The 16246-nt window shown below is 41.3% G+C and overlaps 1 protein-coding gene across 4 annotated transcripts in view; it reads right to left on the bottom strand.

Annotated features, from left to right (window-relative positions):
- Positions 1-16246, bottom strand: part of tll1 (tolloid-like 1) — a 393309-nt gene that overhangs the window by 364961 nt on the left and 12102 nt on the right. For 3 of the 4 annotated variants that reach the window (XM_059964873.1, XM_059964872.1, XM_059964869.1), the window contains exon 2: positions 12713-13164. In XM_059964873.1, the coding sequence (XP_059820856.1) occupies positions 12713-12857 (145 nt within the window). In that variant the 5' untranslated portion in view covers positions 12858-13164. Of the gene's footprint in view, positions 1-12712; positions 13165-13798; positions 13938-16246 lie in introns of those variants that run through there. The other variant, XM_059964870.1, reaches the window with a different exon arrangement.

Genomic DNA, 16246 nt, shown 5'->3' with positions numbered 1-16246 from the left:
TTCAATCATAGCATTTTTCATAAAATTTGATTGATTTACTTTGCACTATAATGCCAGAAATTCTATGATAGATGTACAGTAATGCTATGAAACCATTAAACTAATTCAAATGAAGACACGGGCAACTGACGAGAGTGTAACTTTGTGTTTACTTTAAGCAAGGCGTGTATGCATTGTTCTTTGTCATCTATATCAATGATCTGGATGATAATGTGACAAATTGGATCAGCAAATTTGCTGATGATACACAGACTGGAGTTGTAGTGGACAGTGAGGATGGTTTTCAAAGCTTGCAGAGGGATTTGGACCAGTTGGAAAAATGGGCTGAAAAATGGCAGATGGAGTTTAATACAGGCAAGTGTGAGGTATTGCACCTTGGAAGGAAAAACCAAGGCAGAACATACAAGGTAAATGGTAGGGCACTGAGGAGTGCAGTAGAACAGAGGGATCTGGGAATACAGATACAAAATTCCCTAAAAGTGGCATCACAGGTAGATAGGGCAAGTAAAGAGAGGTTTTGGTATATTGGCCTTTATAAATCAAAGTATTGAGTACAAGAGTTGGAATGTTATGGTGAGGTTATACAAGGCATTGGTGAGGCCGAATTTGGAGTATTGTGTGCAGTTTTGGTCACCGAATTACAGGAAGGATATTAATAAGGTTGAAAGAGTGCAGAGAAGGTTTACAAGGATGTTGCTGGGACTTGAGAATCTGAATTACAGAGAAAGGCTGAACAGGTTAGGACTTTGTTCCCTGGAGCGTAGAAGAATGAGGGGAGATTTGACAGAGGTGTAAAAATTATGATGGGTATGAATAGAGTGAATGCAAGCAGGCTTTTTCCACTGAGACTAGGGGAGAAAAAAAAACAGAGGTCATGGGTTAAGGGTGAAGGGGGAGAAATTTAAAGGGAACATTGGGGGGGGCTTCTTCACATAGAGAGTGGTGGGAGTGTGGAATGAGCTGCCAGATGAAGGTAAATGCGGGCTCACTTTTAACATTTAAGAAAAACTTGGACAGATTGGATGAGAGGTGTATGAAGGGATATGGGCCAGCTGCAGGTCAATGGGACTAGGCAGAAAAATGGTTCGGCACAGCCATAAAGGGCCAAAAGGCCTGTTTCTGTGCTGTAATGTTCTATGATTCTAATAGCTGGTAAAAATTGTATATAGTTTAGTGCCTTAATGATTCTTTTAAAAATTTAATACAATTTGAACAGTTTTTCTGAAATGCTTAATTTTATTCTCTATTAAACTTATTAATAGTAAATCCATGAATACTCATAAATAAGCAACAGGACTCATCCTCTTCCATACAATGTCCATCACTTTTACTACTACATTAATCAATGATAAGCTCTGTTCAAAACTACCATGGTGTGCAAGAGAAATTTTAGAAGATTATCGCCAACTTGGGAACATGCTCTTTAAAGATTTACTACCCCTGGTTCAGTAAAATCACAAGGAACACATTTTCTATAAGCAACTTAGAAGATGTACGGATTGAATTAACTTCCCTGCATGACAAAGTCTTTGCACAAATGTTCACTGATAATTGTGGGTATTCCATTCTATTTGCAATTCTTGAAATAAACTAAATAGTTTGTGCCTACATGGTAACATTTGCATTGTACAATTTACAGTCAATCATTGTGTTGAACAAGTTAAAATATAACTAATGTAATGCAATGAATATTCTTCAGGAGTCACTTGGGACCAAGAATGATTTGCTTCCAATTCTGTATTGTGAGTTCTCAGGTAACTGATAGAGCTAGTCTGAAAACTGTAGTCTTCTCCACAGATGGGACAGCAAATACATAACTGTACAGGTTCATAGGTAGTTTGTGAGCTGGCGCCTACCTTCAGACATTTACATAGGTCTTCTCACAGGGTTACATGGGAATATGGGAGAATAGGACAAATGGGATTTCTCACCTAGGAGAAAACATGGATCCATTCTTGCATTCAGGGTGCATCTTTGTGGCAAGAAAGTGGTGAGGCAGAATTCAATTTTTACATGTTATCCAAATATGCATGGGTACACACTAGAGCCGAGAGTCACGTTAATGTGTAGAAATATGTGGATGCTTTTGATCACCCAGCACACGTGACCTGTTATGATGATTCAAATGCAAATGTCATGGTTGGTTCCTCCAAAGAATGCTTACATTCAATGGTCTGGGTAGTTGGTGCCAAGCTGTAAGACTGAATAACCACACACTGTCTGAAGGCGTGGAATCCATTTATATTGAAGTACATCTCACAATTGACATGTGAAAGCTATATCTATTTGGTGGGACCCAGCACCATCTCAGTGCCCGTGACTCTCACAATTTGCTGCCCAGTGGCAAGAGCATGATATGTAGAAACATAGAAAACCTACAGCACAATACAGGCCCTTTGGCCCACAAAGTTGTGCCGAACATGTCCCTACCTTAGAATTTACTAGGCTTACCTATAGCCCTCTATTTTACTAAGCTCCATGTACTTATCTAAAAGCCTCTTTAAAACCCTATCATATCCGCCTCCACCACCGTTGCCGGCAGACCGTTCCACGCACTCACCACTCTCCGAGTAAAAAACTTAGCCCTGACATCTCCTCTGTACCTACTTCCAAGCAGCTCTAAACTGTATCATTTCAGACCTGGGATAAAGCCTCTGACTATCCACACGATCAATGCCTCTCATCATCTTATACACCTCTATCAGGTCACCTCTCGTTTGCTCCAAGGAGAAAAGGCCAAGTTCACTCAACCTATTCTCTTAAGGCATGCTCCCCAATCCAGGCAACATCCTTATAAATCTCCTCTGCACCCTTTTATGGCATCCACAACCTTCCTGTAGTGAGGCGACCAGAACTGAGCACAGTACTCAAGCAGTCAACACTTCCTGTATAAAGGTGGCAAACTGAAAATACTTCCGTATCCAAGATTTGACACTACCAAACTTCATGGTCAACATTACCCTGACAGCAACTGTCAATGCTCTAAAGTTACTATTTTTGTAGCTGCAGTGTTGATCTCCTTAAAAACTGCTGGATATCTCAAGATTCAGTTTAGAAAGCTGCTCCCTATCCATCCTGAGTGGATTAGGTCTCCTGCAGCACTTGGAGGTCTAAGAATCTGCAGTCAGAAACACACAGAGATCTGCAATCTCAAATATCCAGAAATCAGAGATGACATCTTGACCCACACAATGAATATGCTGTTCCTCAGCAAGACTCAGGATAGGAAAACACTCACTGACCACAATGTGCAGATCTGGCCTCTTATTCCCCTTTGCTGCCTCCCTTTCCTACTCTTCTTTTCATTGCTTTTCCTACTAATGTAGATCTGGGAGGAATTCAATCACAAAATTGATCATCTAGCAATACTGCAATGTCATCACAGCTGGGCTATTCCATACAGTTCCAATGAACAATATTGATGAGAATATACCACCCGGGCATTCAGGCCAGAAATCTTATGTTGGACTAGGCACATCTAGGTGGTTACACAATGAGAACGTACTCCAAAAACCCATCATCTTAGAATCCAAATTCAAAATTATAATACATTTATATGAAGAACATGGTTGACATATTACATTTATAGAATCATTGAAACCATAACAATGCAAGTATGCAGTGTGAACACTATAGATTTGGACCATTAATGATTCAGTGCTTCCATTTATTAACTGAGAATGCATGCAATATACAACCTGCAATTTTTAATCTTCACAGACATCCACAAAACAGGAGAAAACCCCAAAGAATGAGAGACAGAAAAATGTTAGAATCTGATGTTAATAACGTGCAGAAATATGTAAACTCATCAACAATAATCTCCATTAATTCTTACAAAATTGTGAGAGAGGGAAGGTTGAGACAGGTGCTAAGATTGTTCAATCTGGGTGAGGAAAGATTGATGGGCAGATGGAACCAGGTGAGGGATAGAAAGATGGTGATAGCACAAAGGCTGGAAGATGACAGGGAGACAACATGGAATCTTGAGAAGAAAATAAGTGATGAGTAGAACCAGATAATGGAGGAATGGTGAGCAGATGGGAATAGCATAGGAAAGGTTTGGGAGACCCAGTGAGTTAAGTGTGTGGGTAATAAGCAAATAGAACCATACAGGTAGGGAAAGAAAAATGGGTAAGATTACATAGGGTTAGGGGGCTAGGGAGGTAGAAAGAAAGGGGAGTGTGAGAGGGTCTGAGTGAAAGGAAGAGAAGGGGTGCTGGTTGCCTGAGGTCAGAGAATTCAATTTCCATACCACTGGGTTGTAGACTACACCAGTGGAACATGAGACACTGTATTTCTGGTTTACCCTTGCCCTCACCCTGGCAGTGAAGGAGGGTGAAAACATGCAGGTCATTATGGTAATTTAAGTGGCCTGCTCATTGAGGGCAGGAGTATGGCAAGGCAGACATGGGTCTGTGCTTCATATCACCAATATAGAGGAATCACATTAACCATACAAATAAGATAGATAGGGAGGTGCACGTAAATGACTGCCTCATCTGGAAGGACTCTATGTCCCTAAGTGGTGGTGAGGGAGGTGCAAGGACTGGTATTGCATCGCCTGCAGTTGCAGGTGAAAGTGCTTGGGATCAGGAGAAATGACTGAACCAGGGAGTCACAGAAAATGTGATCCTTGCAGAATGCAGAAAGGGCTGGGAAGCGGAAGATGTGACTGGTTGCATGAAGAGTAATGTATCGGATGTGGAATTTGGTAGGGCGAAAGCCGAGGAGCAAGGGAATACTACTTTTGTTCTGATTGAAGGAAGGCTGGGCGCAAGAAATGGAGTAGATTTGGACAAGAGCTCCATCAATCACAGTGGAGGGGAACCTAATTTTCTTGAAAAAGGAGGACATTGCAGATGTCCTGGAGTGGAAAGCCTCATCTCCATGAGGGTTAATGTTTTAGGTCCAAGACTTCCTTCCACAGACATTGCCTGATCTGAACAGTTTCAACATTTTGAGTTTTTATTTCAAACTTCCTGCTGTTTCTTTGATTTTTAACATCCTGTTAAATCTTTTCTGACCCTCTCCTGTGTGATCATGTCATTCTGTGGTAACTGCACACCACAGTATTCCAATTGTTGCCTAATTAATCTTTTATATAATTGTACCATAACCTCCTTGTTCTTGTATACTATCCCAGCTAATGTACCATCACTTTAAAGTAAAAAAAAAATCACATATCTTTAGACCAGAGGTTATACATATCTACACCACTGCCAGTTTTTCATGGAAATAGCATAAAAATTTTCTCCAATTTGATGTTATGTTTTGCAAGTACAGGAGCTAATCAAAAGAACAACACAGGAGCTGGGATACTTGCCTGCTTAGTTCTTTTAAGTGAGCAACTCATCTATGATGAGGTGGTGTAAATTCATATTGCCCATAATGAATAATGTAAATATATAACTGCTTAAACAAATATTTACAATGTTACTCAGAATTATTGAAATATGAAATACACTGCATTTGAAATCTCCAAAAAAATGCTGAGAACGTCATTGCATAGAAAGTCTACATAAAACCAGTCTGTCATTCATTGTAATGAAGTCAGACTTAATTTAAATGTGAATTACGTAATGGTTTTAGCTCTAGCTGATTATAGTGTTGCCATTAAATGCAGTCCCAATTTAATGTTTAATTACGTAAAGGAGAATTCCCAAGTTTCTGAGTAAAATGAAAATATATTAGTCAGGAAATTAAGAACAATTGCACTCTGCCCTACATTCAGGAAGTCAAAGAAAGGTGCACAGACTGATAATATAATCATGACCTTGTCACTTACATTTAAAATGCATGAAATGTTTCAAATGCAACATACCTGACCTGCACACAAACACCTGAAATTGTGTAATAAAGCTTTGTATTGTTGGAAGTAGGTTTATTGCTAATTCCAATATTGCACTTCAAGCAATACTAATCAGTAAGTATATTCAAATCTTTGGCTTAAAAATTCCTGTCACATTTGCATAGAGCCACTTCTGCATCTTTTGCCAAAATCTTTACCTTAACTATTGGCTGAATTCATGAATTTTAATGGACCTTGTGAAAAAAAAGCCTTTTCATTCAAATCACAGAAAGTTACGGTATACGACCCAGAAACAGCAAGAGGTCCAGGAAGAGGTCAAAAACATACCTTTTATATATTTTGGTATATATAGACACAATGCCTATATTTATTCCCTAATTGTTCTTCTGAAGGTGACAGAGAGCCGCCTTTTAAAATGCAGCAGTATTTCTGTTGGAGGTACTCCTACTGGAACTTCAAAGCATTAAACTAAATCCCAGGCATATACAGGAGTCCAAAATGTGAATCAACTTTGTGTTTACTTCAAGCAAGGCATGCACGTATCATGTGGTAACGTTGATTACGTGTGTGATTCACACATATACACATATAACCCGTAAACCAGACTACTCAAATATTAAATACACAACAGGTAGGAACATTCAAGAAATAGGACAAAAGACAAGGAAGGAACTGTGACAGATTTGCAATTTAGCATTGTGTGTTACTTGGAAGGAAACCTACAGGCATCAATGTTCTCGTAATCCTGCTACCCTCTTCATTCTTAGTGGTGATAAAAGTCGCAAGTTTGAGATGTTGGTGTCGCCTGGGAAACTAATTGCAGCGTAGTTCGCTGGTGGCACTATATGCCTGCCAGTGGTGGGGGTAATGAATGTTCAGATTGGTTTATGGGGTATCCATCAAACTGATGTTCAAATTGCACTCATTCAGGTGCATCTAAGATAGAATGACTTTAGATTGTGAGGAGGTGAGTCACTTGCCTGCTCTTGCAGACATAATGTTTATATTGTTGGCAGAGATGAACCCAGCATAGAAACAAGTTCTTCAGGCCAGCTGGTCAATGCCAATGAAGATGAAGATGCCAATGAAGATATCCACCTAATCTAGTCTCATTTGCCTGTGTTTAGCCTATAGCCCTCTAAACCTTTCCCATCCAAGCACCAGTCAGGTACCTTGTCAAATGTTGTTAATGTATCTGCCTCAACCAATTCCTCTGGCAGCTCTTTCTATATACTGATAACTTTCTGGGTGAACTAGTTGCTCCTTGGTTTCTTATTAAATCTCTCCCCTCTCACTTTAAACCAGGGGTTCCCAAACTAGAGTCTACAGACCTCTTGCTTAATGATATTAGCACATGGCATAAAAAAGGTTGGCTGCTTTAAACCTATACTCAATAGCTGTTGGTACCCCAACAACTACCTTGAAGTTTGCTTGCTATTTTGAATGCTTTGCTCCTTGGCCCCAGAGGAACATTGTCTCATTCAACTGGATCTATGTGTGGTTTGAATGATATTTTAACTTGATTTTTGATCTATGCACCTCAGAATTTTATGCACCTCTATAAAGTCATTCCCCTAAGATCCAATAAAAAGAAAGCTGCAATCTGTTCAACCTCTCTCCATAACTGAGTCCCTTGAATCTTGGAAACATCCTTGTAAATCTCCCCTGTACTCTTTCAGTATCTTTCCTACAAAACTGGCCAAAATTGAACACAATATTCCAAATGAGATCTCACCTAGGTTTTAATCCAACTGCAACACAACATCTATACTCAGTGTCCTGACTGAAGGCAGCCAGCATGCCAAAAGCCTGTCTGTCTACCTGTGATGCCACTTTTAGGGAACCATGCACTTCTAGATCCTTCTGTTCTGCAACATTCCCCACAGTCCTACAACTCCTACCTTCATTTGTCTTCCTAAGATGCAACACAGCTCACTTACACAAATTGAACTCCATTTGTTATTCTTCGGTCCACTTACTCAGCTAGTCAAGATCCCTCTGTAATGCTGATAACCATTTTCACTGTTAATGATAGAACCTATTTCAATGTTGTCTGCAAGCTTAGTAAACATGCTTTGCACAAGTCTCTCGGATTTGATGTTGGGTAACGGTAATGCCGTTGGATATCAAATGAAGAGATGGCCAGTGTCTGGCACTATTATTTTGAAGCAGCGAGTGAGATGGCAACACCTTGCAGGGCAGAAGACATTTGAAAACTGCAAGTCTCATCTGGACTGAGACTCATTTTAGCCAATAAAACGAAAGGAGGTGCAAACAGAGCAGGCATTGTGGGGATGAGTCAGTGATAGAGCAGTCAGGCTTTGGAAAGAACAGGCAGAGGCTAAAGCGATGGGTCTTTCGGAGTCCTGCAGTGATTGTAGGTCTTAAGCTTAAGAAATTGGAGCCAAAGATATAAAAAATGTAAGCTAGATGGTAGTTCAGCCAGTGGAATGCTTCTTCTGCAAGATATGAGATTGCAGAGTACCTAATGGTATCCCTGCTGACTACATCTGCAGTAGTCAGATGTAACTGTTCAGATGAACTGTGTCAGATCATGCAATTTCAGCTCCAGACTGACTAGGACAAGGAACTGGAACAGGAGATGGATATACTCAGGACCAATACCTCAAAGATGAGACTTTTATAGAGGCGGTATCAGCCAGATTACAGGCTTCATATATTAGATGGGGGACTGCCAGGAAAAATAAAGGGGAGTAAGCAGTTAGTACAAATAGAGTGGAGTGTCATATGATGGGTTGCACCAACATATCACAGCTCTGAACTGTGCTACAAAATAATAATCTCTAAGAGCAGGTAGGCCCCCTTTTCCTTGGCTAATTACAAAGTTTTGAGATGGACTCTGGGCCTTTGACCTTGCCAAATATATCTTGATAACATCTTGTTCCATTCATTGAATTGATCTCGATTAATCTCTATTGGTAGAGTTTGAAAAAGATATAATAGCCTGGGCAGTATACTTATTTTAATAGATTCAATCCTTGAACGGAAACTTTTAAAAAAAAGGAATTAGGTTTCATCTTGTTTTATCTTCCTTAATTTTTTTATATATAGGCTGATAATTGCATTCTGATAATCTTGCCAAATCTTTTGGTATAACGATGCCCAACTATTTGAAAGACTCTGTTTGCCATGCCCAGGGAAATCTACTTTCAATTTCTCTTGGTGGGCTGTAGTTATATGAAAGTAATTGGGCTTTATCTATATTGATCTTGTATCCTAATAATTGACCATATTATTCAAAGGATTGCATCCAACGACATTTGCAATTTTCCAGTCTTCCAGAACCATCTCAGAATCTAGTGATTCTTAAAAGATTATTACTAATGCCTCCAGTCTCTTCAGCCACTACTTTCAGAACTCTGGGGTGTACACCATCTGGTCCAGATGACCTGTCTACCTTCAGACCCTTCAGTTTCCCAGGAACCGTCGGTCTAGTTATGGTATCTTCACACACTTCTTAACCCCTAACACCAGGAACTTGCACCATTCATAGTTAGTGCCATTCATAGTGAAGACTAATGAAAAATACTTATTCAGTTCAACTGCCATTTTGTTGTCCCCCATTACTACCTCTCCGACATCATTTTCCAGCATTTGTTTCTCTTTTACACTGTTTATGATTGAAACTTCTGGTATCCTCTAACTTATTGGCTACCTTACTTTAGTATTCCATCATTACCTTCTTAATGACATTTTTTATTTGTTTTTTAAAAGCTTCCCAATTCTCTAACTTCCTGCTAATTTTTGCTCTATTATATACCCGCTCTTTGGCTTTTATGTTGGCTTTGACTTCTCTTCTCAGGCATGGTTGTTTTCCTATAGAATGCTTCTTCCTCTTTGTGACGTATCTATCCTGTGTCTTCCAAACAGTAGCTGGAACATGGGATATAACAGGAGGTAGAAAAGGCATGTTACAATAAGTGCAATGTTACAATAGTTCTGCAGGAATTTCAATAAGCAGCTAGATTGAGAAAAATCAGGCTGGTACTAGATCCAAAGAGAGGAAACTTGTAGAATTCCTATGAGATGGCTTTTTAGAGCAGATGGAATGAAAGGATTAATGTACGAGGATCATTTGATGGCTCTGGGCCTGAAATCACTGAAGTTTAGTAGAACAAGAGGGGAACCCACTGAAACGTATTGAATCTTGGCCTTTCAATTTGAGTGGACATGGAGAGAATGTTTCCTATAGTGGGCGAGTCTAAGACCAGAGGGCACAGCCTCAGACTGCAGAGACATTCATTTAGAACAGAGAAGAGGGGGAATTTCTTTATCTAGAAGGTAGTGAATCTGTGGAATTCATTGATTACAGACAGCTGTGGAGGCCAAGGCATTGTATACATTGAAAGCAGAGGTTCATAGTTTCTTGATTAGTCAGGGTGTCAGAAGTTATGGAGAGAAGGCAGGAGAATATGGCTGAGAGGGATAATAAATCAGCCATGATGGAATGGGAGAGAAGCCTGAATGAGCTTATTAGTGCTAACTGCTTGAAAGTAGAATTGCTTTATGATTAGTCAATTGTACACTGACACATCGCTTTGAAGATGCGCAGGGGTCCCCCTGCAGGCATTGCCATGCTTCAAAGTCAAAGTAAGTTCATTATCAAAGTACTTGGATGTCATCATGTCCTACCCCAAGATTCAGTTTCTTGTGGGCATTCACAGTAAATACAAAGAAACACAATAGCATCAATAAAATGCTACACACAAGGAACAGAACCCTGATCACTAGTGCTGTAAAGTGTTCTGCTAGCCACTGAATTGGCCCAATGAGGACAATAGTGAGGAAGAAAGCAGAACATGCAAGACTAAGGACGTCCCAGATGTCCCACTGTGAGGGAATGGACTGAGGAAATGGTTAAGATTTCATCATATGAACACATGTTGGGAAGAATTAACGGTGAGGGAAAAGTGCAAGATGCGTGGGATCAATTTTGGTTGTATGTTAATTTAAACTTAAATTAGAACTTTTTTCTGTTTCTCAGTTTTATGTTTTCCTGTCATGGGATGGCTGTGTAAATATGCTGTACTGTATCTGCTCAATGATATGCTGTGCTGCTTTGTAAAATAAGAATAAATAATAATAAAAATTTGAATTACAAAAAGAAAGATTAAGGAGAACCTTCTAAACAAATCAGAAGCTTGGTGAAAAATTAACATCAAGATGAAGCAATGATATATGGTTGATGATACAACAACAAAAAAGAGGTGGAGTGGGTGCAGATCGCCAAGCAGTAATGTTTAGAGATTGACTCACTCCTCTCCCAAGGAGAAAAGCATGCAATTCCCCTCTGGAGCTGTTGGATGCAAGCACCACCAGTCAGCAGTGCTTAGAGACATTGAACAATTCTCACCAGAAACAACAGAATGGGCTGGTATCTCCAATCAGGAGCAGCTGGACGTGGCGCATATCACCCAAGAGAAACACCATGAAGCAGGTAGTCAGTGCTCACCTCACCACCAGTCAAAAGCATTTTGAAATGAATTCGCACCTGGTCATGGGCATCACAAACTAAAAACCACACCCATTCTCCTCCCCACATCAAAAAAAAGAGATAGGGTTCCCTTTGTCCTCATTTACCACCCTCATGTGCCTCCATATCCAGCATATTACTCTCCGTAACTTCCAACATCTCCAATGGGGTCCTTCCACTCGGACATCTTATGCTACCCCCACACACACTCCCACCTTTCTATAAGAAAGGAGCTCTTTGCCTTCTTATCCCCCCCACACCTCGTGGCACTTGTCCCTGCCCCTACCATCATCCACCATCCAGAGCTCCAGACACAGTCATTCTAGGTGAGGCATCACTTCATCTGAGGTCATCTACTGTGTCTCGTGCTCACATTGTGGTCTCCACTTCATCGGTGATGTTGTGGCAGCTTTGAGCACCTTTACTCTGTCTACTGAAAAAGGCAGCATCTCCTGGTGGTTAATCATTTTGATTCAGTTCCCCATTCTGACACGCCTGTCCACAGCCTCCCCTATTATGACTATTATGCCACCCTCAAGCTGGAGGCACAACATCTCATATTCAGTTTGGGTAGCCTCCTACCTGAGGATATGTACATTGATTTCTCTGATGTCCAGTAATTCCTCACCACTCCCCCATTTCTCTTTCTCCATTTCCCACCCTCTCACCTGCCCATTACCTCTCTTTGGCTCCCCTCCTCCTTCCATTGTCCACTGTCCTCTCCTTCTGCCCTTTACCTCTTGCAACCATTACATCCAAGCTTCTTTCTTCAGACTCCACTCCCACCCAACTTCCACCTCACCCATCACCTGCCAGCTTGTACACCTTCCCCTCCTCCCACTTTGTTTCTCGCTTCTGCCTCCTTCCTTTCCAGTCGTGATGAAGGCTCTGGACCCTAAGCATTGACCGTTTCTTCCCCTCCATAGATGCTGCCTGACTTGTTGAAATTCCTCCAGCAATGTTTTCTGTGTAGCTCATCTTTTACCGCTGATAGAGACAGACTAAACTCTTCAGTCACCTCATCCCACTGAACTCCTAAACTCCGCATTTTCACCGAACATGCAGTAAAATGTTACGTTTTCAATTTAAAGCTGGAATTTAACTTGCTACTTAAAAAAGCCAGCCATCTCAATGTGAGACTCTGTGGTAGAGTGTGACCTAGGCAGTCCCCAGTTAAAACAAATACACCTACTGCACGAACTGTATAACGCTGCAGTAACTGGCGATATTCAACGCTCCCACATGAGGTGCAGTGTCAGATAGCTGCCAACAAACTCTGCTTTCGGAAGTGCACAGTTTAAATGTTTAACAAACCATTGCGTGCCAAGTACAACTTTCTGAATGCACCACTATGATAGTTTCAGGCGTTTTGTTAGCAAGGAAGCGAACAAACTCGGTTGACTTACCAGCTTTGCATGGGTCTTTATAATCAATAACCTCCGCCTTTTCTTCATCATTGTAATCATAAGTGTAATCGTAATCGAATCCACAAATCCAGTGCAGTTTCACAGATAGAGACAATCCGGTGAGTAGCAGTGCAATTATATTCATGTTTATTTTTCCAAATAAAACACGGTCTATTAATCAGCGGTTCTGAATGTGCGGGAAAAGCTACTCACTCCATGGAGTCTCGGTATAAAATATATGCCTTGGAGATGGTGAAAACGGACAAGCCCAATTCAAAGTCGCTGTTGTCCGGTGCTCCGACGGGTGACTAATTAAGGCCAGTTCTGCAAATTGCTTGGGTGTAAAATGAGTTTCACCCTGCCCTCTGTCGTGCTAATCCAATCGATTTTTAACCTTCAGGATGGACGAGGCCGTTGTTGTAAAATAGCGTCCAATGTTCTTAACACCCAGTCTGAAAAAGCACAAAGTATAATTTAAACAAAGATCTAGACAGCTTCTGAACAATGATGACATCCACCACAGAGGCAGAGTGCCAGTAATAGCACTTTTCTGCTCATTTACGAAAATCCTATAGGCATTTAATCGTCGCCAGCAGCCACAAGCATCCTGCTTACTTATTCATATAATCAGGGTCATCCAGAGAACAGTACGATTGCTTTTCTTGATAAAGTGAACTTACCAGTAACGGCAGCCACGTCCCGAGAAATAAATAAAATCTAAGGTCACGGAGTGGCTAAAGGACGCCTCTCTGTCTCTAGCAAAGGAGCGCAAGAGGAGACTGGCTTTTACCGATGAAACTGAATCCCAGAGAGGGAGGGAAATCCACAGCTGCTGCTGTAGCAGCTGATTGTACTTTCTTCAGAGGTGATAGTTCAGGAGAGAGAGAGAAAAAAAAATCATCTCTTCCCCTTCAATCCCGAGGAAACACTGAAACAAACAACTATTTCCTAACGGCACAAAATAAGCACAAGTACTTTTACCCGCGCTGTTCATTAATCTCCAGATGATTTTAGCAGCAAACACCTGTCATGTTTTCCTCATTCCTTCACTCTTTCTTTCGGCGAGCGCAAGCAGAGCCCACTCACCCTTTGATGTAGATTCATGCGTGAGCCTGGGCAAACACACATCCATCGAGTAAAAGCCCGCAGTATTGTGGCCGTTCCCTCACGTGTCTGAACTGACCATCAGAGAAGCCAAACTTGATGTCAACCAGCAGCAGGAAACTCTCCGAGTCCAGGCGTACTGATGCCAATTTACTGAGTTTAACACTCGCTGGTGACTCAGCACAGCGGAGTGTTCTAAAGCTGCACCTTTCTGATTTATATGCTACTTTCTGCCGTAACCATTGCGTGACCAGAGTAATACAGTATCTTTTCCGAAAGGCACGAATCATTTCAAAAATAACGGGACTTCTCAAACACCTGTAAACCTAGCATACACACCAAGATTCTAGCTATTGATAACAATCGTCGATTTTTGTTTAATAAAAAAAACTGCCTAAACTTTTGAAAGGGTGAAATTTCAGTATGCGCTTGACATCTGAAAAGGTATATTTATACAGCAATTCTCACAATATCTCCACACAGACACAATGTAGCTGGAAACACATGCATGAAAACTGTGCCCCAAATCCAGCAATTAATCCAGAATATCTCAAGACTGAGTTTCAGATCTGCCCGTGGTATTACTGCAGCATTCTTTTCCACCCTTAAACATTTCTACCATCTCTGTACCCTTTCATTTTGATATTTCACATTCTGAACTTTATCTGCTCCACCTTTAGGACTGCTGGTCCGATCCCATCGTTTGGAATATTCTCTCAAAATTGCTCCTGTTCTTTTCTGGTATGACTATGGACAAGCTTCTGGTTACTTATCCCCACAGAGGTCACATTACAAACATCCCTTTCCCATGAAGTCTGCACCCTTATGTGATCCCTCAGGGTCAAAGATGACTTGCTTCCATTCTATAAATTCTGGGGCTCTTAATGAGGTCAATATGGGCAGGATCTGCCACATGTGGTGCTGGAGGTACTTGAGGGGGTAGTTTGGCAGGTGATGAGCTCCTTCTGTTATTCACACTGGACCTCTATCTGCTCTCAGCAGATGGATTCATAGTTCTCAATATCTCCTTGCATGTTTCTTCTCCACGATGAGCAGTCTTGGGCCAAGGCTTCCTTGGAGCCTCAATGGGATGCAACACTTTTTCAAGGAAGCTTTGCGAACATCCTAGAATCTTTTCTTCTGTTTGCAATGGGGATCTCAAGGTGTAGTTTCTGCTGTTGCATACAGAAACAATGTGGCCTGTCCTTCAGAACTCAGCTTTACACTAGGGATATTGGTCTTGGAGAAGGCACAGATTGCTTCATTTAACCTATCAATGGATTGGAAGATATTGTAGAAACAGCAAAGATGGAATCTCTCAAATGCTTTGAGGTGCCTGCTTTGTCCATAATTTAGAAACATACTGAAGGACAGGGAGAACTGCTCACTGGCAGGTGATGAATTTTGTATGCCATTTGAGGCACCTACCTTCAAGCATTCTTCAGGTGGCCAAAGTGTGCTAACTCACTGAAGCAAACAGCAAATTTTCTCCTCAATGTTGAGTTGGCTTTGAAGACATGAGAAGGGGTACACATTTTCAGTGGTTCATTATGGCAGGCTGATTGAGGAAGTCTGTGCAAGGCGCAGTCACTAACATACTTCAGTGAATTGAAACTCAAAATCCAAACATAGATAAACAAGCAATTTCTATGCACTGCAGCTAAAGGGGTGAATTTCAAGTCACCTTGGTTCAGAAGTAGAAATTACAAACCTTGACCTGTTTTCTACATGTCCAGCACAAGTTTGTTAGAGGTAAGATTCAGCATGCAGTGAGAAAACAGGAAGAAGCATTGGAGCAATGATGATGCAATCTTGTTAGACACTCGGATGTAGTAAGATCGAGTGTGCTGTGGATCTAATGGTTAAGGTACAACTTGGGGACCATTGTGTAGCAGATTTTAGATGGAGGTGACTTTCTGAGGGGAGCTATATTTGAGAAGGATCTCCCACAGTCTCTGTTGATCAATCAAAGATGACCATGTATGATGTTTGATGGTGCTTCCTGTACATCTCTTGGAGCTGTCTCTTGGCAAATATTCATGCTCCATCAAACCCGCAGATAATGGGGATGTGCTGTAATAGCGAGGTAGAGTTGGTTCACCAGACTGAGGCAACTGTCAGACACCTCCTCTTACTTAACCTCAAACAGGACTCCACTAAGGAACACCAGGCCATTGTCTCCCGCACCATCACTGACGTTATTAACTCTGGGAATCTTCCATCCACTGCCACCACCTCATAGTTCCCTCACCACACACCTCCCATTTCTACCTCCTACCCAAGATCCACAAACCTGCCAGTTCAGGTAGACCCATTGTTTTTGCTTGTTCCTTCCCCACTGAACTTGTATCTCCATAGCTCAACTTTGTTTAATCCCACCGGTTCAGTCCCTTCCTACCTTCGTCCGTGACACTTCACATGTTCTTGACC

This window comes from Hypanus sabinus, chromosome 3, assembly GCF_030144855.1.
Source record: "Hypanus sabinus isolate sHypSab1 chromosome 3, sHypSab1.hap1, whole genome shotgun sequence".
In the NCBI taxonomy this organism is placed as follows: domain Eukaryota; kingdom Metazoa; phylum Chordata; class Chondrichthyes; order Myliobatiformes; family Dasyatidae; genus Hypanus; species Hypanus sabinus.
The sequence above is the reverse complement of the archived record's forward strand: the minus strand, read 5'-3'. Positions and strand labels throughout refer to the sequence as shown.